This window comes from Pygocentrus nattereri, chromosome 4 (genome assembly GCF_015220715.1).
Source record: "Pygocentrus nattereri isolate fPygNat1 chromosome 4, fPygNat1.pri, whole genome shotgun sequence".
NCBI lineage: Eukaryota > Metazoa > Chordata > Actinopteri > Characiformes > Serrasalmidae > Pygocentrus > Pygocentrus nattereri.
In genome coordinates this window covers 31,940,526-31,968,470 of record NC_051214.1, presented here as the reverse complement: position 1 = coordinate 31,968,470, position 27,945 = coordinate 31,940,526, and the positions used below count along the sequence as shown (strand labels likewise).

Below are 27,945 nucleotides of genomic sequence, written 5' to 3'. Positions count from 1 at the left end.
ACCTCCGCACAAGCGTCCGCTCCCCCGCTCCCCGTTACACTATGATGCGTATCATTTCAATCTGCTAGACGTTTGGCAGTGCTTAAGGCCTCAGTGCTCTTACTGGTGAAGCCAGTCAACTGCACAAATATACTTAGTGTGGGAAAGAGGTGTCCTATGGCCCTGCCTTTCAGTAAGGATGTGGTGACCTCTGTCATCATATCATATACTGTTAGATACAGCTAGCTCTTAATCTCTTCCACTGTTGTCCTCACACACTGTCTATTGTTTTTTTTTTAATGCATCTATCTATCTATCTATCTATCTATCTATCTATCTATCTATCTATCTATCTATCTATCTATCTATCTATCTATCTATCTACACACTATATTTCCAAAGTATTCACTCACCCATTCAAATCATTGAATTCAGGTGTTCCTGTCACTTCCATGGCCACAGGTGTATAAAACCAAGCACCTAGGCATACAGACTGCTTCTACAAACATTTGTGAAAGAATAGGTCGTTCTCAGGAGTGAATTCCAGTGTGGTACAGTGATCGGACGGCACCTGTGCAACAAGTCCAGTCGTGAAATTTCCTTGCTGCTAAATATTCCACAGTCAGCTGTCAGTGTTATTATAATGAAGTGGAATCAATTGGGAATGACAGCAACTCGGGCCACATAAAATGATAGAGCAGGTTCAGTGGAGACGTTCAGGTTCATCTGGCAATCCATGGGTTTGGCGGTTGCCAGGAGAACAGTACTTGTCTGACTGCATTGTGCAAAGTGGGATTATGGTGTGGGGTTGTTTTTCAGGAGTTGGGCGTGGTCCCTTAGTTCCAATGAAAGGAACTCAATGCGTTAGCAGACCAAGAGATTTTGGACAGTTTCATGCTCCCAACTTTGTGGGAACAGTTTGGGTATGGCCTCTTCCTGTTCCAACATGACTGTGCACCATTGCATAAAACAAGGTCCATAAAGACATGGATGAACAAGTTTGGTGTCCTGACCTCAACCTGATAGAACACCTTTGGGATGAAATAGAGCGGAGACTGCGAGCCAGGCCTTCTCGTCCAACATCAGTTTCTGACCTCACAAATGTGCTTCTGGATGAATGGTCAAAAATTCCCATAAACACACTCCTAACCCTTGTGGAAAGCCTTTCCAGAAGATAGCTGTAAAGGGCAGGCCAACATCATATTAAACCCTATGGATTAAGAATGGGATCTTACTCAATTTAATATCCATGTAAAGGCAGATGAGTGAATACTTTTGGCAATATAGTGTGTGTGTGTGTGTGTGTGTGTGTGTGTGTGTGTGTGTGTGTGTGTGTGTGTGTGTGTGTGTGTGTGTGTGTGTGTGTGTGTGTACACATACATGGGAAAAAAAACTTACAAGTACTTAAAGCTTATATCTTTGGGAGAGAGGAGAAAATTATGATCTGAAAGATGAACACAGGTGTTTCTGTCCATCCTTCCACTTTGAGAAGACAACTCAACACTACAAGTCTCAAAGAAGACTAGCTGTCAAGAAGCCCTGACTGAGAAAAGAAGATTCAAAAAGAGATTTAAAAAAAGGAGAAGAAAATTTGAAGCTTGATCACAGAAGCTGCCGATGTTCTCAGAACAATGAACTGACCACCTTAGAGTCCAGAGCTTAGCATCGTTGTTTTTGGGTTTGGACTGTGGATTGTGAGAAGCATAAAAAACTACCAATTTCTAAAACTGAACTTTGGAGGTGTGGAAAAATGTCCCTATAGATTTCTTTAAAAAACTGATAAGTCTCTCAAAAAATGGTAGCTATGTACTAAAGACAAAATGCTGGACAATGTGAATTCTATTTAGTTGTTAAGGCATTTGTGTGGTTTTCTGTTAAACAAATGTTTCTGTTTTTCCTGAGTAACTTGCACTGAGTAGATTGTACTGAATGGCCCATGGAAATTATATAATGCCAATAAAAGTTGTCTGACTTTTACACAGTACTGTATATCATGTGGGAATCAAATACTAATTTGCTTTGTACATACCACTAAATAATATTTTTACTAGGTGCATGTGATGACACTAGAGTAACTTGTGAATCTCGATAGTGTATGCAGTGTGGTGTTTATTCTTACTTTTGACAGGCTACTTTGCTTGAGATTTTGCTTCTTTGCTACTTTGCGTCTACTACCTTGGCATATCCATGCTTATGTATTTAGGATGCTTAGGGGAAGAAATGAGAGGCAATCCACTGCAGTGAAACAGCAGTGAGAAAGCTAATAACTTTCTTTCTGACCAGCATAGCCTTCATCTCTGCCAGCCCAGCCCTGATCTCCCTGCAGACATCTCCAATACCTCTTGCTTCAGTCTGGCCTTTGATTTTTGTTCAGCAGCTCTCCAACAGTATCTTAAGCTTTCCGTCTCTCTTTCACAGCTCTTCTATATGCCACCATCTTTGGAAACGTGACTACCATCTTCCAGCAGATGTACACCAACACCAATCGCTACCACGAGATGCTGAACAATGTGCGGGACTTTCTGAAGCTCTATCAGGTGCCCAAAGGCCTGAGTGAAAGAGTCATGGACTACATTGTCTCCACGTGGGCCATGTCCAAAGGCATAGACACAGAGAAGGTAAAAAAAGCTTCTACCTCTTCCTTGTTAAGTGTTGTCGTTGTGTCTTTGTGAATTCTTAGTAAACCCAGCACATATCAGCATAGGAAGTGAAGCTTGAAATAGTATTAAACCTCTTAACCAGGAATTAATATTTGAAACCATGTTTTAGGCCAAAACCTTCTCAAAACTATTATAAAACAATGCTTACGATATCAGGCAGTGTATTTGCTTTAAAGGCTTTGAACTCTTTACATGTCTGGTTCCTGTCACCACCACTGTGATCAATTCTGCCTCAGTAAATTTCTCTACAATACAGCATTTCACATCAAAACCTGAATGACTTTGTTTACACTGTGACTATATAATTATGCAGAAATTTAGAAAAATCAGTGACATTTGTTTATAAATTTGTTAAATTATTCCCTGTTTTCATGTTTTGTAATGATGGTGAAGGAGAAAGAGTGCTTGTACTGTTGAGCAGTATGAAAAACGCATGTCGTGCCATCCTACTCGGGTAAAACTCTTCCCATACTTCCTACTGTACCAGTAGAGGTATGAACCTATTGTCAACCCTTCATTGTCAAAAATAGTAAAGGGATGAATGTGGTATCTAACATTTGTGAAAAAAGACTGAACAATGTGTACATATGGAATTGTGCAGTCAATACATACTCCTGTTTAAAAACTAACCTCTGATAATGAGCCCCTCCCTCAAATGACCACAGAATAAGGTATTAGGGAAAGTGTAAAGACAACCCCACTTAGCAATACAGCCAAACGTTTTAGATGTCCTTTCTCTTCCCTGAATATTGGAAATGAGTAATGTGTGATTTTTGTCCCAAGTACCGAGGACCTGGGTATAGCGAGCTTTTGCATTAAATTGAAGGAATCATGGGGCAATTTGTAGAAATGTTGGAATCTGGATTTTCCTGATCAGTCTCAAAGTTCCATCTTCTCTTTCTAGAAGGAGAGAAATGTAGATATACCTCTGCTGTACTGAGAGGTTCCTAAACAGAAGTCAGCCCAGAGCTTTGTTATGAGCAATGCTAATAACAAAACAAACTGTAAACAGGGGTGTCATTGGACTCGCTTTACTGGGGCCGTGTGCCATAAAGCTTGTTTTATTGTGCATCGCTGAGCAGAACTACAGGACATGCCATGCAGATTCACTAGAGGCACTACTTTTCCAATAATGCCCCAGGATCTTTCCAAAAGCTTGAGTGGCTCACGCTTTCAATCGGGGCCAATTTTTATCAGTTTTTCGCATGAAGTAATGGACATTTGTAAATATTTAAAAGAAAATTAGCTTCACAGCAGACAAGTAATGATGGCTCAGAGTCACATGTTTGACCAGTCACTTATAACCGTATAACCTACCAAAAATACTTATTAGACCACTAAACAAGTGGCATTGATTAAATTAGCAAGTGCATCAGTTACATTACCAAAATTGTATTGATAATCAAGGGGGCTTTGATAAACAAGCTTGCAAAAGTGTCACGATATGGCCAGTATAGCAGTAAACTTTTAATCTCGCTCACATGAACTGATGATGCAGACATGTAGTTTAAAGATTAATTGTTTCACATACATGTGTGTGACAAAAATATTCAAAAAATGTAAACAATTAAGACTGTAAATGAACCTTTTCTCATGAAGTGAGAGGGCATTCAGAGCATGGAGAAGGAAGGATAAGAGGAACAGAACCAGGAGAAAGAAAGAGAGAGAGAGACACACAGAGAGACACAGAGAGACATGGAGGGAAAGGGAAAGGAGTGTCAGAAAAAATTAATGGTATTAATAATAATTTCTTTAGTCTTAATTTGTTCCCCATTTCTCATTCATGACAGAATAACACCTACTTACTTAATCCTCTTAGTGTCTAAAGTGCATTTTATCAGATGCATAGTTGTGACCTTACAACTGATTAGTAAGCAGATGGGTACGGCTGTGCCTCTCTTAATTCTGTGTGAACTCCAGTACGACAAGTAGTCTAGAAATGCCCCTGCATTAACCTTTTATATGAAATATGATAACGCACTTCTATCTCAGGAAAATTAAACATTTCAGCTCATTGTGTTTTGCATATTGACCCAAGACCCTTGCTAACTACTTATAAACGTTTCTTGTTATGAATGTGTCTGAGACTTATGAATTACAGTTACAGCAAAAAGGTTAGTGGAGGTTTGTCTATTGATATTGAAAGATAATCTTTTAAATGCAGTTTGAAAGGCTTAAATCCAATTTCAGAGGAAACTCAGAGGAAGCCAGCGGGGGTTCGACATTATTGTCCGCAATGCCGTGGGCGTGAAAAGGCTCCAGTGAGCAAAGCTTGTCTCTGTAAATGTGCCGAGAGCTGCCTTTGACACAGAGACAGAAGGAGCTCAACACTCTTTACTGCTTGCATGTGATGCCTTTAGAAGTGTTTGATTCTCAGATAATAAAGCATCATGTTGACGATTGTAATGTTTTTGTAGTGCTGTGCAGGAGAAACATTATTTAGTCCTGAAAATAGGTTATTTTAGGATACAGGTTTGAATAAAACTGCGTCAGTTTTGTGCTTTTTTCTCATGCTCTTAACCACAACAACAAACTTTTGCATTGTAGTAGGACACAATGACCACTGAAAGTTTTCCATCTGAAATTAGGCCTTAACAATTTTAAAAGAACTTTGAAATGACCTTGAGCATACCTCATGTCATTATCAACCTAGCACAATACAGTATCTAACACAAACTGATCTACTATGATAGTGTACAGCTGTTGAATCTTTTGCATGACAGTGGCATTTTCCATTTAAACATTTCGGTAATTTTAAGTTAATTTCCAAAAAGTTGATAAAGAAAAATGCAACTCAATGCAAATCAGTTTCCATCAACTACTGTTATGCCCAAATTCCCGTAAATAATGTCACATGTTCATGCAGTCGCTAGCTGTGTGTGGAGGGATTTGAACCTGTGTTAGCTCTCAGTAGAGCTGTTTTGACAGCTTTCTGTCAGCTGTAGCCTTGACAGTTCCTAGACACTGAATGGGTTGTGACCCATTTAAAGAGGGCTGTTCCACTTCACCATCATCCACCGATCCACCTGGAGTGTCAGTCTAGACGATACCTTAACCTACCACAGTAAATAATACAATGGCACCATTGGTGGTGCGGTACTTTGAAATACAATTAAGTACACTATATGCAATTTGAGATGTGTCAGCCAATGTGTCACTATATTTGTAATCATTACATGGAGCAGATGCGTGTTATTTTCATTATCACTACATCAAAACATATTCAAAAAATCAGTTTTCATTAACATTTTTTGATAATCTTTCACCTCATTTAAGCATAAAAAATGTTTTTTTTAGCAATATATAGGCATATTTATGCAAATATTTCTAGCTTTTCAAACCTGTTTATTATATGCATTTCTCAAGTGCGCAAAAATGAGGTGAATGTTAAACCCTATAATAACTCTAATAAGTAGTAAAATATACTACACTTTTTGTCCAAAAGTTTGTAGATCCCTCCTAAGTAACAAATTCAACTACTTTTAGCTGCAGCCATTGCAGACCCAGGTGTGCAGTGACACACATAGCTTGTATAATCTCCATAGAAAATCATTGCCAATGGAATGGGATGCTCAGGAGCAGCCACATATGAGCCTAAGGCCACCATGTCCAGTGCCAAACTTTGGCTAGTGGGGTATAAAGCTTCTGGGAAGAAATGTTGGATGAGCAGGTGACCAGAAATGTAGGGACATATACTGAATATTTAGTTTGTTTTGATATTTTGTTTAACACTAACTGGAAAAAACATTTCAAACATTTTGAAAGCACTATCCCATACAGTACACATATGTGATGCATGCCTGGGCTATGCCAAGGTCCCCCACTGTGATGGCTCATCAGCCTCCTCCTACGAGGGGGAAATTGGGCTCTGCAGCATTTTAATTAAGTTCTGGCGAAGTGCGAGAGATGAGATCTAATTCATTTTCCATTGTGCTGCCTCCACGCCTGTCCCACAGCCTCTAATAGAACCATTAGCATGTGAATGCAGCCAGCACTCTTTGCCACTTTTTTACTTGGCACTTAATAATGTAGCATTAAGGCTGCTGACTCCTCACACACACACACATGTACACACTTAAAAAAATACAGACTATGCCACTCATTCTTGAAGTGTTTCCACAAAGCAATTAAATGACACAAATGTGATTATTTCATTTTGATTCAGTCAAATGAGTAAAAATACACCTGTCAATCTTTTTAATTGGCTGTAAAATACTTATTTAATTAAACAGAGTAGCACACTTTATCTTATAAACTGTCACAAGACACGATAGAAAAATCTTAAGATCTTTATTATTTTTTGCCTGATAGCTATATTCTTATAAATAGGATTGAAAAGAGTTGCTATTCTGTTGTAATATGTGATGAGAAAGGGTCAGTGGGATTGCTGTTCTTGGAGATCTAGGAGTTTAATTGTGAATATGTTTATATAGTGGCATATATTTATACTGAGTGTAGAATTTGGCAAACATACTTATCCAGAATGGTTTTACAGTTCAGTCTGGTGAATGTTGAGGCAAGTGAATGAGTCTTGGACATTTTTGGCACAGTGGTGGTGGGCTTGCAATTGAGGATGTAGATAATAATTGCTATATAATAGTTTACTTTATTGAAATGCATTCAGTTCCATTTATGTAAAAAGTGTTAAATAGCTGATTTTAGCCTGATCTTTTCATTGATTGCTTTAGTGACCATTTAGTGATGGAATTGTCAAGTTGTTCTGTTGGAAGATAAATAATAAAAAAAATCCCTTCATGTCTCTTGGCAACATACATTACTGTTGAATTATCATTCAAATAGAAAGACTAGAACATACAACATGGGCAAATATTTTTAGATATATTTTAAATATTTTTTAGTTGTATGGATTAATATAATCAGATCGGTACTGTCAGATGAAATCCTCTCTTTTTTAAAATACTTTGAAAATGTGAACTGCTGTTTGCAGTGTATACACATTTTATGAGGAATGGACCAACAGAAATAGCCACATTTACTTGGAAAACAAATTCATTACATTAACTTAGTTTACAAATTAAAAACATTTTTTTCTTGTTCTAGAAAATTTTTGTTTGGACAATGATGATATCTAAACAAATTTATAGTATATTTTGACATCATCATGATACACATCATGATATGTTGACACAGACCCAATGCACTACTAGCAAATTTAAAAACTATGTGAAATTACTCAGTTTAACATTTCATATATAGTTCTGCACTAAATCTAGCTAACATTATGAAAAATGCATCTGGTCAGTGTTCTTTAAGATAAAAAATACCCATAATATTCTCAGAAAAGCATTTAATCACAATGACAGATTTCTAGCTATAAAATATCATTATATTGCCCACTTCTACAATAAATATACTTGGAGTTGCAATTCTAAGACATTACACATATTGACATATATTGCAAATGTGTGTTGGATATGAGAAAATACAAACACCAGCCTTTTTATTAATTACACCTTCATGTAGCTGCACTCTTTGTCCATTTTATTAGCTCCACTTACTAGGTGCACTTTGTAGTTCTACAATTACAGACTGCAGTCCATCTGTTTCTCTGCATACTGTGATAGCCCCCTTTTACCCTGTTCTTCAATGGTCAGGACCCCCACAGAGCAGATATTATTGGAGTGGTGGTTCATTCTCAGCACTGTAGTGTGTGTTGTGCTGGTATGACTGGACCAGATGCAGCAGTGCTGCTGGAGTTTTTAAACACTGTATCCACTCACTGTCCACTTCATTAGACATACCTATCTTCATGGTCCACCTTGTAGATGTAAACTCTGTTACTGCATAGTTTGTGTTAGTTACTGTCTAGTCCTTAATCAGTGATCACGGTACACTGCCCATGGGACACTGTTGACTAGACATTTCTTGTTGGTAGACTATACTCAGCACTGCTGGGTCTAGCCACATAATACCTGCTCTGTGGTGGTCCTATGGGAGTCTTGACTATTGAAGAAACAAGATACAAGGGGGACTACAGCCTGTAATTGTAGAACTACAAAGCACACCTGTATAGTAAGTAGACCTATATGGACAATAATAATGTAGGTGTACTTAATGAAGTGATCGGTCAGTGTATGTATGCATATATTTGTATACACCTGGGTATTATAGCAAGGAACTGTTTTGGAATAGGAGGTTCAATTCTGCCGGGTATAAGATCAGGCAGGCATGGACAGCGCTAATGTTCCCATTCTTTTTGTGGATCTTTTGTTCTATCTGCATGTAGTTTTTACACTGCTTTTTGTCCAGCAGTGCCAGCAAAGAACATTTTAACAGATCAGTCTCAAAGGTCCCAAAGAAATAATGGGGGAAGGTCATGTTTGGAAGTATCCCTAAAAGGAGTTTAAAGGAAATTTACTTGTCTTGCCATGGACCTCAAAGCAATGTTAAAGGTCAGACATCTTAAAGGAACTAATACCGCAGAGACCTGACTCTGGTGCAGTGGATCAATATTGTGGGCTATTGCAGATGCATGGCTGATATGTGCTAAATAAGACAGTACAGCTCAATAGTGGCTTGTTGTATTTGCTTTTGTGTTGTGATCAATGTGGTATAAATTAGAATGATTGTGCTGCAGCATTTGAGCAAGGAAACTTGATTAGGCTGTGGATTAGCACCATTCACATATGTAATGATGAATGAAAGTTCATTTGCACCCTAGCGCATCTATCTTGCCTTGGCCAGCTATTTCAGTCAGCTAATAATATTATCAGCAGGATTACTGATGATATTTTATGCCTCTGTTGTTTTTTTTTTCTTGTAATAACTTTCTATTTTGTGAGAGGAGGGAAAGAGAGTGTACGCTAGTCCTTCAGCTCACAGTTAATTTAATTATAACTCTAGACAGCACCAAAATGAAATATTCATGCGTGCTGGGAAACTGACATTTGCAAATACCAGCAGCAGCTGAGCAAGTTCTTATTTTGTTTCTTTTTTTCTCTCTTCAGCATTGGAAAATAATGAACTATGCTAAAAGAAGCTAAATTTAGTGCCTGCCAATGCAGTACGAGTCTTTTTTTGTATATTTCATTTACAGAAGCACATTCTCCTCCCTATTACTCTGCACTTTTTGACTCACATATATTATAGGCTGGACACTTGCTGAATTGTCTCTTTCTAGACTGCCCTCAGATTGTATTGAGTCAGCTAGAGTCTATGCAACTGGCCACTACACCATGTTGATACACATTCTCATCCAAGTACATTTGCATATGCCAACCACCACACATGCAGACTGTCACTGCTGTGTGATGTCCTCTCTCTTTGCCCAGGTGCTGTCCATCTGTCCCAAAGACATGCGGGCGGACATCTGCGTGCACCTGAACCGGCAGGTGTTTAACGAGCACCCGGCCTTCCGGCTGGCCAGTGATGGCTGCTTGCGCTCTCTAGCGGTGGAGTTCCAGACCACGCACTGCGCCCCTGGGGACCTCATCTTCCATGCTGGAGAAAGCGTAGACACACTCTGCTTTGTGGTGTCTGGATCACTGGAGGTCATTCAGGATGACGAGGTCATCGCCATCTTAGGTGAGCTAGGTCACTCTTGCACCCCTGAAGTTCAGTATAAAGGCACCCTACCCTGGAAAACTACATTTTCTTTGATGCAAAACAAAATTGGATAGACAAAAAAACAGCTCTAAACATTCACTCTGTTGTACTACAGTGCTCACAGTCACTCTCCAGCATTTCCGCTGTGGCTCTCCATATATTTTCTTTAACCTTTGCAATTTTATAGTCAGCTTCTTGCTTGTTGAATGTCGTGAGCAAGATGAGCTGTTCTGAGACCATTTCTTTGGACTGCAGCCATAGTAGCAAAGCTCTGATTGGTCAGCTGTATTTTTAATGCATGCATTAAACTCAGAATATCTGGCTGGCTCCACTTAAAATTTTTGCAGCATTGCAGACTGGCATTTTCTGACTTAATGTGAAAGATGACATTAATTTGTATGTGCTTGTTTCCAAGAATATGTGTGAATAGCCTGGGAATCGACTTTAAGCCAAACATTGCAATTAGATTATTACAGTGACATCTTAAATACAATTCAAACATCATATTCAGGCCCATATATGCAGAGAACATGCTTTACACAACACAAATCTGTTGCTGTCATGTCATTTTCATTTTTTTAATTTGCTGTTCTTTTTTTAATTCACAAAAGTAGCATATTTTTAATATCCCATGTCAAATTACACTTTAGTGATTTTTTTAAAAGTGAAAATAAGTTATATGATCCTCTACAAAGAGTACATTTAAATATGGCATTTTTATGCTAACTTAAGTGCACTGTTTCTGTTTATTCGCTGAGTGTAACTTATTAAAAAATAATAAAACATTCAATATAAAATATGCCAATATGTTAAATTCAGCAAAGTAATTCTGCAATAAAGTATAAAGAAGTGCATTCTCAGTAGAGCATTGAGCAATGTGTTAACTTATTTTCACATTGAAAATCAACTAAAGGGTCCAGGCAAAGGGATAGAGTGGAATAGAATGGCTAAAGTATCGTTTTTCCTGACCTCCCTGAGGATTTCTGTCTTTTCCATGTTTCAGTTCGTACTGTTTTTTTTAATAAGACAGCCAATAAGAACGTTTACACATAGGCCTATCAGTCTTAAAGGCATAATAACAAAAACAGTGGGTTTAATTGTTAAGGATAAAGAGCAGTTTGAAAGTTGCCATGTAAACATGAACTATGACTCTTATGGTAAACTAAACCACACAAACGTTATAAGTGAAAACCTGGGAAAAATACACTGAAGAATACGGCCCCTTTAAATGAAATGATTGGCCTGATGTTCAGTGACTCTGCAACCGCAGTCCATATGTGCATTAGCGTATTTTATCAAGAGTTAGCCAAGCACTGCGGTCCCCTGTGCCTTGCTCAGCATATGCATTCATTTATCTTTAACAGCAGAGGAAAAATCTTGTTAGGAAGCTTGTTATATTTCCTTGAGTCTTAACAAGATAGAGAATTTGTCCTGATGCAAACATTATGTTCAAGGAAGCTGAGGCTTGTTTAATTACTCACCTGGTGTTGCTGCGAGCTAATAGACTTAAACCAAATCCCCTCTGAGACTAGACTGTAACTTCCTTCTTTCAGAGCATGAGCAAACAGGAATACCTTATAGAGGCCTGTCAAACTCTGTCTGTCATGTCATCTTCCGAGCCAAGTAAAAACCCATATTCAGCCTTTGCTGAATTATGTCTAGTTTTTGTTTCCCTGCTCTCTCTACGTAATTATTCTACTCTAATGGAACTGCACAGACTGAAGCTTCTGCCATTGCAGGCTGTATTTTTTCTGCTGGACATAATGGGATATTTCAGAGCCTCCAGTGTAGCTGGGACTGTACACCTGTTTCTTTTGGCAAGGTAATATGAAGAAGTAAAACAAAGGACAGACTTCTTTCAGTCTTCAAAACTGATAAAATCCAGCAGGGAGATGGATCCATGGTGTAAACATTTTTATTGATCTCCTCCCTTTCGTCTTTGCTTGCTTAAAGCATCTAATTTGGTGTTATTATTTTTGTTATTTGTGATTTGTCTCCTGCAAAGACAGAATTATTAAAGTAATTAAAATGGCAGGTAAGATCTGGGGAGGTTTATGCAGGCTCTGAACAGAATTATTCTTCTGTAACACTTTATTATAACAATAGCTACTATGAACTGATTAAGTGTTCTGATTATCATAGAATACATTTTTTGTACGACTCATAGAAGCCATTACGTGATTGCAGCTTACAAATGACTAATAAGTTCTTTATGTATCCCCTAATCTACAGTCATGTCACAGTGTCCTGTTCCTGGCTCCACCCTCTCCTGTCCCATCCAGTGTAGCCTGGCATTATCATTAGTGTTTCCACCTGGGTGTAGTTTGTTGCTTTTCCTTTCCCAGGTGGTTTCTATTCTTGTCTGCAGCTCCCATGATTCCATGTGTTATGGCAACATTTGCTTCAAGTTTTGTTTGCAGTGTTTAAAAAAAATCAATTCATGCCAACATCCTTACTGGCAGTCTTCTGTCACAAATGTAGACAGTTTACTGAGGTTGTTAATGACTAATATATCTTATTATGCTGTATGGGATCTCTTAGTGTATAGGAGCATTTATTAAGGTTAATTATGGACTAATAGTTTCTGTTCTAGTGTATATAAACATTTATTGAGGTCCTTTATTGATTGATATCTCTTATTTCAATGTATAAAATCATTTATTGAGATCCTTTTTGGGCTAATATCTCCAATTCTCCAATTCCATCACCTATTCCTAAATCACCTATTCCAGTGTATAGGAGCATTTATTGAGCTTGTTTACAGATGAATATTTCCTAGTGTATAGGAGCATTTATTGAAGTTGTTTATGGATTAATATATCCTGCTCTAGTGTATAGGAACATTTATTGAAGTTGTTTATGGACTAATATATCCTGCTCTAGTGTATAGGAGTATTTATTGAGGTTGTTTATGGACTATTATCTCCTATTCAAGTGTATTGAAGTGTTTATTAAGATTGTTTATAAACTCATATCCTAATTCATTGTATATGAGTGTTTACTCAGGTTGTTAATGGACTGTTATCTTCTATTCTACTATATAGGAGTGTTTACTGAGAATGTTTGTAGACTAATTTCTCTAGTGTAAGTGTAGTAACCTTCTAGTTTATGAATGTCTGATGGGCATTTTTAGATATTTACATAAACTGAATTGTTTTCTATTTAGATTATGGGTTGCAAAATGTTGCCTATAGTTTATATGTAATTTGTATAGGATTTAAAAAATATGAACAAGAAAATCACTACTGTTTGTTAATGTTCATTATTACTTTTAGAGGCCTAAAGTTTTTAGTATTCTTTTTATTGGAGTTTACAGAAGACACTTTGCATTAGCAGCCATTGTTTTATGTTCTAATATATGCATCATATATTAACTCACTGTGGAAAGAATAACAAATAAAAAGTAGTACACGTTAACTTATGTAGACCATTCCTTTATAAAATAATAATGATGAAATTCCGGGTTAGTACATGATGAGTTAATTATGAATTAGAAGCTCATTACTTCTTTTTTCTTCTTTTTGAAAGTAATAGCTTATATGTCTCTTATATAGCAATGTGAATATAATAATTAATGGTGAATAACTCCAAAGTACCAAAATTGATCATGAATAGTTCACTGAAAAATAATATGTGATAGATGTTACCCATTGTGGCTGATGAATGCACGTACACACGTTTAATATGTAAAGCAATATTTCTTGCACAATCTTTTAAAATGTACATTAGTGTCTAATCTCTCGTATGAGTTGAATAATACTGATATGCTCCTGCTACAGGAATGAGACGTGCCCTGCACTGACGCCCTCATTTTCTTCCAATGACATCACATTAGGTCTGATTAGATGCTGCAGAAAGGAACTTAAAGTCTCATTGCTCTAATGGGGTATCAGATCAGATGCTCTCTTGCCTTAATGATTATGAAATGAAATAAGACGGGAGCACTGTGCGTTAATTATCCCCAAGGCATTTACTTGAACCCACCACTCTGAACCTGCTGGGCTCCTAATGATGCCCCTCATCAAAAGCCAGCAGAGTACGCTGGAGGAAACCAGATTAAGAACAAGGCCCAAACAAAGTCAGTTTTAGATGTAGGCATACAGAAAGCTTCATCTGGGCAGCAGAAATTTAACTGAGCAGCGCGACAGTGCTTCACTCTCTTAAGTTCATACATACCCAACAAACAAAGGGCAAATATAGTCAAAACCATTCAGCCATCAGTTGTGTTATGGTTTCAAAGTTATGCATCAGTTTGCTCCAATGAATACACTATAGAGGTCTAAAACCTGAATATGAGCACTTATAAAGCAACAGTAAATGTCTTTTGTGTAAAAAATTACTTACCTTATATTTTGAAAGTTGTGTATTTTTTTGTTTATTTTGCCATCCACAACTTTGTACCAAAGTTCAAATGCATCAGTATCTTCTCCTGTCTTGATTCTTTTTTTGTAGCATAGAAAAGCCCATATCCTAGACAGTTCTGATCATGGCACATCATTAAATTTGATTCTTGATCCTTCATTCTTGTTTTGCCAATCTGTGTCGAATTTTTGACTACTAGCTGCCTTGTTTTGGAAGTAGGCAAAAGCTCTTCACCACTTCTACACCTTCATCATCAATGGGAAAAGGTAGCTGTTGTTTCCATTGTCATAAGTTTTGTTTTCTACCATATTTTCACCCTAGCAGTATGTCATACAGAATCAAAAACCATAAGCAAAACTGAGATTGCTTAATGACTTGACATGGTTTGAATCAAGAATGTGATGATTTAGGCACATACAGTTGGCAAGATGCTAGTTGGTGGAGTTTAAGCTTGGCTCAGCTACATTTTGAGTTTGTGTAAATCTGTGTAAATGTTGACTGAACTTCACTTTCAAGTTACAACTCTGCAACCAAGTTTATTTAATAAGTGTGAGCTTGCATGGTGTAGCAGACTGGGAGTGTTGGACTAAGGGATGTCAGTCATGGGTGCTCATAAGAATATTAGGACCACACCCAGACAATTCCCAGATAGGTCTGATCAGTTTTGTAAACTGTGTTTTATTCTATTTATCTCTATTTTTATTATTCAAACTTTGTTAATAATGTTATAATAATAACATTCAGGTTCAGTATCATAGAAGCATTTTTAATATTCTGCAGTATGCTTCCTTGGACTAAGTTTAGGTTTGGCTCACAGGCAGCCTAGTACATTCTATCCTTCTTACATCCCATTATTTATTCTAGGTAAGGGTGATGTGTTTGGCGACCTGTTCTGGAAGGAGACTACACTCGCTCATGCATGCGCTAATGTGAGGGCACTGACCTACTGCGACCTTCATGTGATCAGGAGGGAGGCTCTGCTCAAGGTGCTGGAGTTCTACACGGCCTTCGCTAACTCTTTCTCCCGGAACCTCATCCTCACCTGCAACCTCCGCAAGAGGGTAAGAGGCATATTGTCTCACTGTCTTACATCATAAAATCAAACAGGTCTTGCACAAAAACACACAAGGTTATGCGCATGTAATGCACATCCATTATTGTTCCTTCAGTGTCTAGTGGATTACTGGTTTGCATTTCTGGTTTTGGCTCTATTTTTTGCTCCACTGACTGTTTTTCTTCAAGCATTTTTGCCTCACAAATTTGTTCGCACTGTGGCTTGCCTTTTAGCCTCACCTGAACTGGTGGTGTGCTGCCCTGCAGTCTGACTTTATTATTGGTTAAGTGGAGGAGCGAAGGCTCCAGCCTGGTTATGGCTTTGGAACCTTGGAACCTGGCCTCACACTGGTTAAGCACATGAATGATTCATTTGGACTGGCAGCCTGCAGAGAGTGCTGAGCTTCGCTGCTGAGGAAAAAAATCCTCCAACATCCACTGGAAATTTGTTGATGTCAGTCCTTTCTTTAAAAGGCACTATTTTAAGGCATGATTGCTAGCATTAGCCTAAAATATAAAGAGGTAAAATGTGCTACTAAAGTTAAATACAGCTTGTTTCAATCATCCACATGCTTCAGTTGCACACTTTAATAATATAATCGCTCGCTGATGGAGTAAAAACATCTATCTCCAAAATTGGAACTTGATTGCATTTGGACCATTTGTACTGGTCAAACTGCAATGAAAAGTGACAGCTAGCATTTCTCACTAAAGTAACTAAAAAGTTATATGGTTTCAGTCTGAAAGTAAAACTAAGGTTTCATAGCATATGCCCTTGTATCTCTGTGGAGTTCATGTTAGAGAGAGATCTTTTTGTTCCTGACTCTAATCTGAAATGTAGAGCTAAAAGAAAGTGGGTTTACATGGGCAACCTCCAGTTAATTCATTCAGCTAGCTTAAAGTTCAGTCAAAGTGCTGTGGAGCATGACTAAAGAGGCAGGAGTCACTGAGCCTGAATATTCATTTGATTTTTACAGCCGTATCAAAGAGAAGGCCTTCTTCATAAAAACGTACCTGTAAAACTGTATGAGTAAAACAGTAAATGATTCACTGTGCTTTCATAGTACATTTTTAGTGCTAACTTGAAATTTTGTTTGCTACTTAATGTCACGATTGGCTCCTCCCACTCCATGTGCTTTTTGTTTTGGTCTTCCATGTGTGTTTGTTTTGGTTCAGCCCCCTTGTTTGTTGACTCCACCCCTGATTGTTTTCACCTGTCCCTCGTTATCCGTTGTTTTATAATCCCTGTGTTTGCCCCTTGTCTTGACTGGTCTTTGTTTGAATCTCTGTTTGCTTTGTTGGTGTTATATGCTATGTTGGATGTTCTGTTTGTTGTTTTTGTTTGATCGTGCTGTTTGTTTGATGTATGTTGGCAGAACTGTTTGAATCTTTGTTTGTTTGGTGATTAGGATCTGTTTGTGTTTCTCGTCATGTCTAACTCTCGTGCAATCCATGTTGGCTCTATGACCCTGGACCGTCTCGACCCTGATTTTAGATTTGCCCTTAATAAATCTCGCTTATCTCAGCACGTGCAACTGCCTCCTCACTCCCCATCACACTTAATGAACAGAATCTATGGTTTTGTGTCCACATTTGATGTCTCTTCATTGTTCTTTTTGAAGTTTAAAGGAGTGCTCTAGCATTTTTTCAAACTAACCTCTATCTGCTGCATCATTAGCTTGTGGTCAGCTGCCACAGACAATAAATTTGACCTTTTCCTGTACTTACTGAAAGACCTGAAAACCTGCTGACTCATACCATATAAGCAGGTGCTGAATCATCTTTGCAGTATGCAGCAACATTATGTTTAAATACACTGAAAGATTCTTTCAGTGCAGCTTGAGCATTGAGCATTGGGTATAAAAGATGAGGGGGCTTTGATTATGCTAGTGTTGTTTGGTCGTTATCATTAAGTAGAACAGTGGAGCAGGGTGTGGTGCATTGACAATTGTGAAGTTTCATTTTTTATGATAATAATAATCAGTGTAGACATAGATAATACAGTTTTTCTCCAAATATTTTGTCATGCTAGCTGTGGCTCTGTGGGTAATGCTGAAAAATTAGGCCAGAGAGGACTGTGTGTGTTCACAGTCATGAGCTGGGAAAAGTAATTGAGAAGAGCAGGCTTTCATTGGGGTGAATGTGTCTGTTGTATGAGGTGTAGAGCTTTAATCAAATCAAATCAAATCAAATTTATTTGTATAGCGCTTTTTACAACGGATGTTGTCACAAAGCAGCTTTACAGAATTTCAGAAAAGACAAAGTTTCAACAGTACTGTAAGAATGTACAGAAACCCCCCAGTGGGCAAGCTGGGGGCAACAGTGGCAAGGAAAAACTCCCTCAGAACTGAGGAAGAAACCTTGGGAGGAACCAGGCTCACCAGGGGGGACCCATCCTCCTCTGGTCAAACTACCTACAAGTGATTATACTACTAATATTAACAGCAGTAATATTGATATTAGGAATATCTAGGAGTCTATGAGAACATCAGCATAGGGTGGGCAGCTCATCTAAGGTAGGTGGTGGTAGCTGGGGCGTGGGCAGCTGGTCTGAAGTGGGTAGCAGGAGGGCTCGGCAGTCAGTCGTCCTTCAGTGTCCAGCCGGACATATGGGTGATTGTATACTCGGAAAAAAAAAGCAGGTAAATGGAATTAGTTTTGTTCTATCCGTTTGTACATAAACAGGGAATGTAAACATTTACAGAGTGTGGCTAACGACTCCGGCAGATCTGACTATGACAGCTTAACTAAAAGGAGAGAACCAGAAGGACACACAGACACGGCAACACTCTGAAACAGTTCGGCATCCCTCCGTTCCACCGTCCACAAACTTGAGTGACCGCGTGCGAGCAGCGGGACGACAGCACCAGCGTCTCAGTTTACTATAATTCCCTGTGTCCATGGACCCCTGTATCTGCTGCCTTTATCTAAGGGGGAACATTAGCTACCAAAAGCTAAACTGAACAAGTGAGTTTTCAGCCTAGTCTTAAAGATTGAGACTGTGTCTGAGTCCCGAACAGTTTCTGGAAGATCATTCCAGAGTTTGGGGGCTTTATAAGAAAAAGCTCCCCCAGCTGAAACCTTCTGAATTCTGGGGACTATTAATAAGCCAGCGCTCTGGGATCTGAGTGGTCGTGATGGCTCATAATGAGAAATAAGGTCTTGCAGGTATTCAGGAGCAAGACCATGTAGGGCTTTATAAGTCAATAAAAGGATTTTATAATCAATACGGAATTTAATAGGTAGCCAATGAAGTGATGATAGCACTTGACTAATATGCTCAAATTTTCTAGTTTTAGTGAGGACACTAGCTGCGGCGTTTTGGACTAGTTGGAGTTTGTTTAAATTCCTGCTCGTACATCCTGACAGTAGCGCATTACAGTAGTCTAGCCTAGAAGTAATAAAGGCATGTACTAGTGTTTCTGCATCACGCAGGGACAGGGCATTTCTGATCTTGGCAATGTTGCGAAGATGTAGAAAAGCTGTCCTAGTGATGCTGCCTATGTGTTGATCGAATGATAAATCTGAATCAATTATAAAGCCAAGATTTTTTGCTGCGGAGCCAGGTGTGGCTGGAAAGTCGGCGAGATTTAAGATTAAATCTGGTGATTTACTTCTTGCTAATTTTGGACCCAGAAGTAGAACCTCTGTTTTGTTACTGTTTAATAGGAGGAAGTTGCGTGACATCCAGCCTTTCATGTCTTTTACACAGTTCTCCATTTTCTTTAACCTGTGTTGGTCATCAGGCTTGGCTGATATGTACAGTTGAGTATCGTCTGCATAACAATGAAAGTTTACGCCATGATTACTTATAACTGTGCCTAACGGTAACATGTATAGTGTAAATAGTAATGGTCCTAATATAGACCCCTGCGGAATTCCAAATCTCACTTTTGAATAATTGGAAGATAAATTGTTTACCCTAACAAACTGATAACGTTCTGATAGGTAAGATCTGAACCATGATAGGGCTGTCCCTGTGACTCCAACCATGTTTTCTAACCTTTCTAGGAGAATATTGTGGTCTATTGTATCAAAAGCCGCGCTAAGATCAAGTAACACTAAGAGAGATATGTAGCCTTGATCAGAGGCAAGAAGAAGATCATTAGTTATCTTAACTAGAGCCGTCTCAGTGCTATGGTGTGGCCTGAATCCAGACTGAAATTTTTCATATATATGGTTCTTGTGTAGATATGAACTAAGTTGTTGGGCCACAGCTTTTTCTAAGATCTTTGATATAAACGGTAAGTTAGAAACAGGCCTGTAATTAGACAAAACGGTGACATCAAGATTTGGTTTCTTGATCAGGGGTTTGATAACTGCTAGTTTAAAAGCTTTGGGTACATGGCCTAGACTAAGGGATGAGTTTACAATAGTTGAGATAGGGTTTATAATAACTGGCAGTACTTCTTTGAGTAATTTTGATGGAATTGCATCGAGTGTGCAGGTTGTGCAATTTGCAGAAGAGATAATCTTCTCTAATTCTAGCTGTGGGAGGGGGTAAAAGGTTTCCAGATTCTTTTCTACAGCTGTGTTTTGTTCTATATCAGCCAAGTCAGATGGCAGCCAAGCTGGATTTGAATTTGATACTGTGGGTTGAATTTGTTGTCTAATATTATCAATTTTATTATTAAAGAAGTCCATAAAAACTTCACTGGTGAGAGTTGCTGGGATTTCTGGTTCATTACCTGCCTGATTTTGTGTGATTTGGGAAATCACATTAAACAGAACTCTAGGATTATACTTATTAATCTCGATCAGTGAGGCCAGATATGCTGAGCGAGCTTCTGTGAGAGCATTTCTATACTCTATAAGGCCGTCCTTCCAGGCAGTGTGGAACACTTCTAGTTTGGTATGACGCCATTTCCGCTCTAATTTCCGAGCTGTTTGTTTTAAGGTCCGGGTTTTATCGTTGTACCACGGGGCGAGATTTTTCTGCCTTATTCTTTTTATTTTAAGTGGGGCCACATTTTCTAAAGTGGATCGTAAGGTATTTTCTAAATAATCGGTTAGTAAATGTAGTTCAATTGGATCTGATGGAGTGGAGACTGGGGTTGATAACTCTGGCAGATTTTCTATAAATTGTAGGGCAGTAGAAGGTTTTATTGTGCGCTTTGTTGAATACCAAGGGGACGTATATATGTTATGGCTAAATCGTAGCTCATATGAAATTAAGTAATGGTCGGAGATCGCTGTGGTTTGCGGTAGGATATTAAGCTTGTCTATGTTAAGACCTTGTGTCAAAACTAAATCTAACGTATGACTACAGTAGTGTGTCGGCCCTGTTACATTTTGGGTAAAATCAGACCTGACATTTTGGTCTGAACCCAAATACATGATTTTTCAAATTTCTACTCCATGTTTGAATGACTAAATACACTCATTTGACCCATCTATATTTTAAAAGGACTCACTGATTGGTGGTGTGGGAGCCCATCGACAGGTGGCATGGATGGAAATCCAAGAGCCAAGAAAAACTGTGACAGTATCTCAGTGACAGTAGTTCAGAGCTACTACACACACCATAAAACACATATAGTATTGTCTTTCTGTCACTATAACACCTGTCACTCAACTTTGCATTTTAGATATCCTCTAAATGGGTTTCCTTTAGCTTTAATTGATATAAGACTTTGTTCTGTTGTGTGTGTGGCATGCTTGGTGTGCTAACAAAGCTATCCTTAGCTTTGTCAAAAATGCTACAGTCCCAAACACCAGAAAAAAATGAAAAAAAAAATTCATTTAATGACTTTTTGTCACTCACTCAGCTTTTCCTCTGTCATTAATTTTTTATTAATCTACAATTGTTTCAGCAGAGCCAGTTAATCAGAATCAGACCTGTACTGTGGTTAATGGCAATGTTTGGGTCTGTAGCCTGATCACTAAGCTAGTTTTGTGTTTCAATTCCTTCAGGGGCTGTTGCTTGATTCCTGCTGATTTGAATCATTATAATTTAAATTCAATAATTTACATTAGCTAGAATTCAACATGTTTAGTAAGCAGAGCTGTAATCATACTAGCTAAGATTATGCTAACCAGCTCCTCTCTCCTAATTAGCAGCAATATTAAACATTTAACAATTGTTAGATAGCCTTGACGTTTATTGAATGATGACTTGACGTTTATTTCATTACCAAATAAATGAACTAGACTGATTATTTGGAATAACACAAGGCCAGAGGTCTAAACACATGGCAAGAAATGTTTATTGTCCCACTTTTCCACATCTGAATGGCTGCCTGGTGAAATTCTTCCGTTATTTGCCATAACAATCCCTCTACTTGTAGTACCACCTCCAGATGTTTTAGCATCACTGTAGCACCCCTGTGAAAACATGTCCAGCCCCACCGCTGCTGTTGCGAGAGGTGTGGGAGCTTTTAGGGCTGAATGTTGAGTTCCTCCATGCTGGAGTGACACAGGCAGCTTGCCTCCCTCTGTGCTCGAGCAGCTGGGTGACTGTGCTGATGAGCTGAAGAAATGCCCCCTGCAGAGTGCACCCTGAATAAAGCATGAGTCACACCAGCAGGAAGGCTCTCAAACAGATCTCAAACACACTCTTCTGCTTCGCAAACGAACCAACCATGGTCATGCACCCTAAATATACTCATATTCCAGTACACATCGCTGTAGTATGCTGAACACTGAACAGCAGTGCCATTTTGGACAAAATAACAGAAACCAGTGAGACATATTTTAGGAGGTGGATCGCGTTCTTCTCTCCGCATGAATTCGGACTCATGCGGACACATATAATAACTATTAGTCCCTTCTGTGACTGAAAGCCTCCTCTTTCTCTTTGCCTTACCTGAACAGCTTTTATCTCCTAGCTGTCACTCAAAACCTCTCACTATGCTTCATCTGCCCTGGTCAATGGCTGCCTGTTCTCTCCACATTGCTCTTTTTAGTATCCTCGAGAAAGTGGCTCAGTGAAAGCCTAGTGAAATGCCTCTGAAAGGAAAGGTTAGCTCTGAAAGAGCACTGGAGCCTTAGCCTTTGGCCAGTAGTGCACCAGAGAGTTGAACTTTTGCAGGAGCTCAAGTGACTCAAGGGTCTCAACTCTTGACTGAGGACTTTTTATTTGTTCTCCGGCTACAAGGATTGTTTTGACCATCATTCCAATTGTTCTTACTGTGTGTGGCATAGTGTGCTGGTTGTAGGGGTGAGCAATGTGATGATATTCATCATTATACTGATGAATTATGTCACAGTATTTTTGCTGATTATGCAGTGGATATCATCAGTATGAAAGAACACTGAACAACTACATGTTTCATGACAAAGAGAGCATTATTTGGCCTTTGAATTGGATGTAGAACAGTGCAGTATGTACAAGGTTGAATTAAATTCATTGTAAAATGATCATAGTTTTTGTGAGTATTTTTAAATGTGGCACTACTTGTTCTTTTTTGTCTGTTCCAGCTTATCAAACCTCACGAGAACATATGTATTGCAATTCTGTATTTTTGCACTTTGCACAGGTTTACAGTTACAGACTGTAGCCCACCTGCACAATATAACAGCTCCCCTCTACACCATGTTTTAATATGAAGGGAACACCATTAAATCATTACAGATCAGGTGTTATTTAGGTGCTGGACACTGATATTGTCATGGCATGATGCATTGTATTTTGCAGTGTATGTTGCATTGGAGTGTCACTGTTGGGTTGAGGTCCTCTCTCTAAACATATACAACCACCCATTCTCTTGTAGTCATAAAAACTGAAAACTGATGATAAATAAAACAAATTATACATGAAATACTGTCCAGTCAAATGTGGTGTGGTGGTCCTGTGGTGGTCCAATGATGGACGATATAAAGGGTGACTTCTATAGAAACAGATGGACAACTGCAACTGTATGTGTACATAGCATACTTATGGTAGGAGTACTAGATAAAATGGTCAATGGATGCCAACTCAGTGCATATGTGTGCTCTTAAATATAAAGTCACCAAAACAGAGTTTGTGACCACAGCAATTTCAACCTGAAGAACCTTTCAGTGGATGTTTTTTTAGAAAACCATTTTTTGTAAATGTGTGAGTGTGAAGAACCATTTCAAAGCTTAAAGCACCTCTGCATTATGTAAAGGTTTCTGGAGGAATCCTTACAGTGGTATAGAACCTTTACATTATGTGTTTTTTCACAATCAGATCTCTTTCTTCAAACATGGTTAGTGCTTTGGGCAACAGGTTCCCAAACAGCAGGCTGTAGATTTGATCCGTGTCATGTTGCAATGTTGTAGGGCCTAACTCCACAATTGTATTAGTTAAGTTTTGTGTTATTATTATTACTATTATTATTATTATTATTGTTATTATTATTATTGGTGTTGTTGTTATTGTTATTATTGGTGTTGTTGTTGTAACCAGCATAGCATACTGCAATCACGCAACACTAAGCTATAGCTGCTTTGTTTGTTGAAAGCCGACCCCACGCCCACAATAATGCATTTATCATTTCCATACATTGTTTTTTATTGTAAGGTAAGAGTATGATTTTCTTACAGTTCCTATAATCTAACAATGCACAACATCATCATATCAAATTATACACTAATAATGGGATAGAAAAGTTAGGAAACTCTTGTTTTAAGGAACTAAAAGTATTTGTTTTAAAGCATTACAAAGAACCCTTTTGTGGCACCCTTTAGAGAGTAGATGACAGATGATTTGCTGACTACAGGAGGGAAAAGATAATTGAATTGTTGCTTTGCTAGATGTTTGTTCATAAGTAAAAATGAACAAGTCTTTGAAATATTGGTATAAGACCTCAGTGGAGCTGCAAATGCAAAGAACAAGCAGAATCCTGCCCCCCTGCTGGGCGTCCCTCACTGGATTTACAAGACTGCCGCTGGAAGCTGGCCACTTCCTCGCCAATAAGCTGAACAAAGCAACTTTATCATTCTGGCCATTACTGTGAGTGAGCAGACAGAGAATTGCTCTTTCAGCTGCTAGGGAAAGACCTAGGATTAGAGGAATACGTACATCTGCAGAAGCAGAAAAAAGATTGGTGGATAGATGCCTGTCCTGTCTTTCTCAGTCTGAAAAGTGTCTAAATGGATTGTTAGTAGCTAGTCAGGCTCAATGGATATGCAGCACAGTAAACCATTCAGATTTGTGAATCAGTAGTATGCATTTCTCAGACTGCCTCAAGAACTGTAGCTAAAATGTTGCTAGTGGTAAAGGTAGCAAACTGTGACTGTGCGAAATATTTGCCATGTGAGAGGTATGAACAGCAAATAGTGCAGCTTGAAGAGAAATATCTGTTCCAGCACAATAGTTAGAGGGGACTTGTAGTATGATCTTATGAGAGTGAAAGAGAGAGTTTTGGGGGAAGAATAGCCCTGTCATTTAGTAGCTGTGTGTGTATGCATGTCCAAAGCCATCTGGAACAGGAAGCTGAACTGCATTAGTGGTAATGTCAGTAGTGTGAAAAGTTTGTGCATGAAAGGTAATGTTCAGCGGTTTTGCTGAAGCCAGCAGACACATTTTCTCCATTTCTGTTTGGTAAATAATAAATTGGGTAGATGAGAGCTGACCCATTTTTTTCCTCACAGTCTTCCAAAGGGCAGAGCCTCAGTTATATGCAATGATTGTACAAATGTCTTTTAGAGCTTAAGGAGGGGTCTGAAAAAAACACAAGTAATAAATAGCAGCGACCAAGCACTTTATTGTTTGGACTTCCTGATCCTCAAAACTATTTACTTTGGCTGATAAAATGAGAAACAATTGATAGGCAGTCCTTCCACACATTACACATTTAATTGTATTTACTTTTCAAAGTCACAATGACTGTTTAGAACATTTTTCATTTCAGGTGTGCAAAACCTGGTAGACCACCAAAACTGTCACCATCAGACAGGGATGGGGTGTAACAGAATACAAGTATTGGGAATAAATATGAATGAGACTGCAAAAAATTAAGTATCTGTATTCAGTCCGAGTTGCATTTTGTAAAGGCAGTATTTAAAATACACTTTTTACATTTTGAGGAGAATACTGTTAGAATACTTATCCACTAAATAAAAAAACAGTCCAAATCTCAACATTTTGGATTAACTGGATGCCTGTTTTGACAGGTACGCCAGCAGGTATGCTATAAATTGAATGAAAGTGCACTAGACATGATATGGAGCCAAGGATATCTTAGAAATTAAAGGTAAAATATAGTAATATGCTAATATACTGTAATGTTTTTGTTCTGGATTACTTAATGTGTTCTGTTTTTGTTCGTAGCAAATTCCATCCAGTTACAGTTTTGGTTTTCTTCCTCTAACCGGTTTGGAGCCCTGGCTGATCCTTTCACCCATACTAAAACTTTACTCAATCCTGTTTTTGCAGCAAAGGCTATTGTCATTGCTGATCTAGGAATAGAATTGCTACAGCCACATTCCATCTGTGCAGGACCAAGTGTTTATTTTGGCCTTGTCTGAGTAGAGGTTAAGTGGGCTGTGTGGTGGAAGGCAGGCAGGGATAAGCTGAGCTGTAAGGTTGGAGTCTAGTGGGAATACAGCTACTTGGCTGCTGTGCTGGCTCGCTGAAGAGACAAGCTGTCACTTTTTCTCCTTTACATGTCAGCTGAACAAAAAGTAAAGCAATATTTTAAGCCCTTAAGATTTCAATAGCAACTCACCCATATTTCATAATGGTGTTAGGCAACATAAATAAATGTGAAGATAAATAAATGTGATTTTGCATTCTTACATCCTTGAATAAGCATGTTATTGGCTCTGCAGTGACACCCATTTAAAAATTGGTTTAATGTTTTAACAACCATTAAGAGATTGGAAAAATTACACAGCACTCCCTTGATGCACATATTTCAAAGGTTCTGAAAAAGTATGCTGAAGTGGTTTGTGCATTAAAGTTCTTGCTTGCATGTGGTTTATGTTAGGTTTGTTTTATGCTTTTCAATGGAGGAGATTGCTGAGCACTAGTCTTTGCCACATCATTAATGGGTTTGAACTTCTGTACTGATGCACAAATGAAGTTTTCTTCAATTGGTAACATGAGTAATTCAGTATGCAGTGATAGTGCTATTAGCGATAGCGAGAATATACTCTACAAAAGTCACTATCCTTCATGTATTCATTTTTAGTCAAAATAAATGTCCAAGTAAGTACAAGTTATTCATTTTCAGCATCAGGAAAAAAAAAACATATATTTAACAGAAAATTGCACCACCACCTCAATAAATACAGATAGTATCTTTTTTTAGTATCTACTGTGTCCATTCTGACTTTAGTACAATATTCTGTGTTTTCAAGAGACTCGCTTTCAGTTTTTCAACAAAATCTGCAGGGATATTTTTCCATACATCCAAAGCTCAGTCTTAGAGGTTAAATGCACTATTCAAATGTTATTATGTTATCATATATTTAAGTACATAGAAAGTAAACAACTAGTTACATTACATTTCATTTGCATTCTGTCTCGAGGGGTTGAGTACAGAGTCTGCTTTTGTGACCTTTTCTGTTTGTTTTGATAGACAAGAACTCATAAGAGGTAAAAAGTGTAGGGTTTTTTTTCCACAAAAACAAAGACTGCACAATAACTTTTCATCTGATTCAAATCATAATAATATATCACCTCTTCTCCTCACAAACACAAATTTGGTATCAATAGAAAGTTTCAAATCTTGACTTTTTAGGTAATTTCTCTGCATGTTTCAATGATCAAGTGAGAAATAATTCATGTCAAATTTCACAATAATTCTGTTATCCCTGGCAGTGACTGTAGTGGTTCTCAAACTGGCCCAAATTGGGTAAGTGCAAAAATAAAGTAGTTTGAGAACCACTGCTAGAAAAGAAGCTAATAAATACATTATTGAAAATAAGCTCTGTCCTTTTTCCTGGGAGACAGTTCAATAACAACAATTATTGGCTCTTACTGTTAATCTGCTTTGACGCCTCTTCTGATTAGCTATGCCTTAAATCTAAAAGAATGTTTTCCAGAAACATCCTTTTAGATTTCCCCTCAGAGTGTGCCAGACAGGCCTAAAGGTAGAGACAGAATTGATTGCTCCAGTGTTTTGGCTCATACACGACAGTCCAAGCTAAGTATTGATCTCTGACCAGCACACTGTAATTTATGCCATTTTAAATGGCATCATCTCCACTGAAGCATTGTGGCCAGCTCTGAGGCAGCGAATTCAGTCTCCAACCAGTGCCGCAACCCTTCCAGTAGAGGCCCTAAATGTAAAAGAATGGATCTATGAATGTAATTGAGACTATAATAGATCTCTCTGTGATCGCTAGTGGTGGGCGCTAATCTGATAATTGGCTCGCTATGCAGTGGGAGTTGCTGAATGAGGGTCTAGCCGAG

The 27,945-nt window shown here is 38.3% G+C and overlaps 1 protein-coding gene across 1 annotated transcript in view; it reads left to right on the top strand.

The window, feature by feature from the left end:
* The window catches only part of kcnh5a (potassium voltage-gated channel, subfamily H (eag-related), member 5a), a 152,195-nt gene that overhangs the window by 95,095 nt on the left and 29,155 nt on the right, over positions 1-27,945 (top strand). The window contains exons 9-11 of the mRNA XM_017710492.2: positions 2,398-2,597; positions 9,932-10,184; positions 15,432-15,628. Coding sequence (XP_017565981.1) covers positions 2,398-2,597; positions 9,932-10,184; positions 15,432-15,628 — 650 coding nt within the window. The remainder of the gene's footprint in view (positions 1-2,397; positions 2,598-9,931; positions 10,185-15,431; positions 15,629-27,945) is intronic.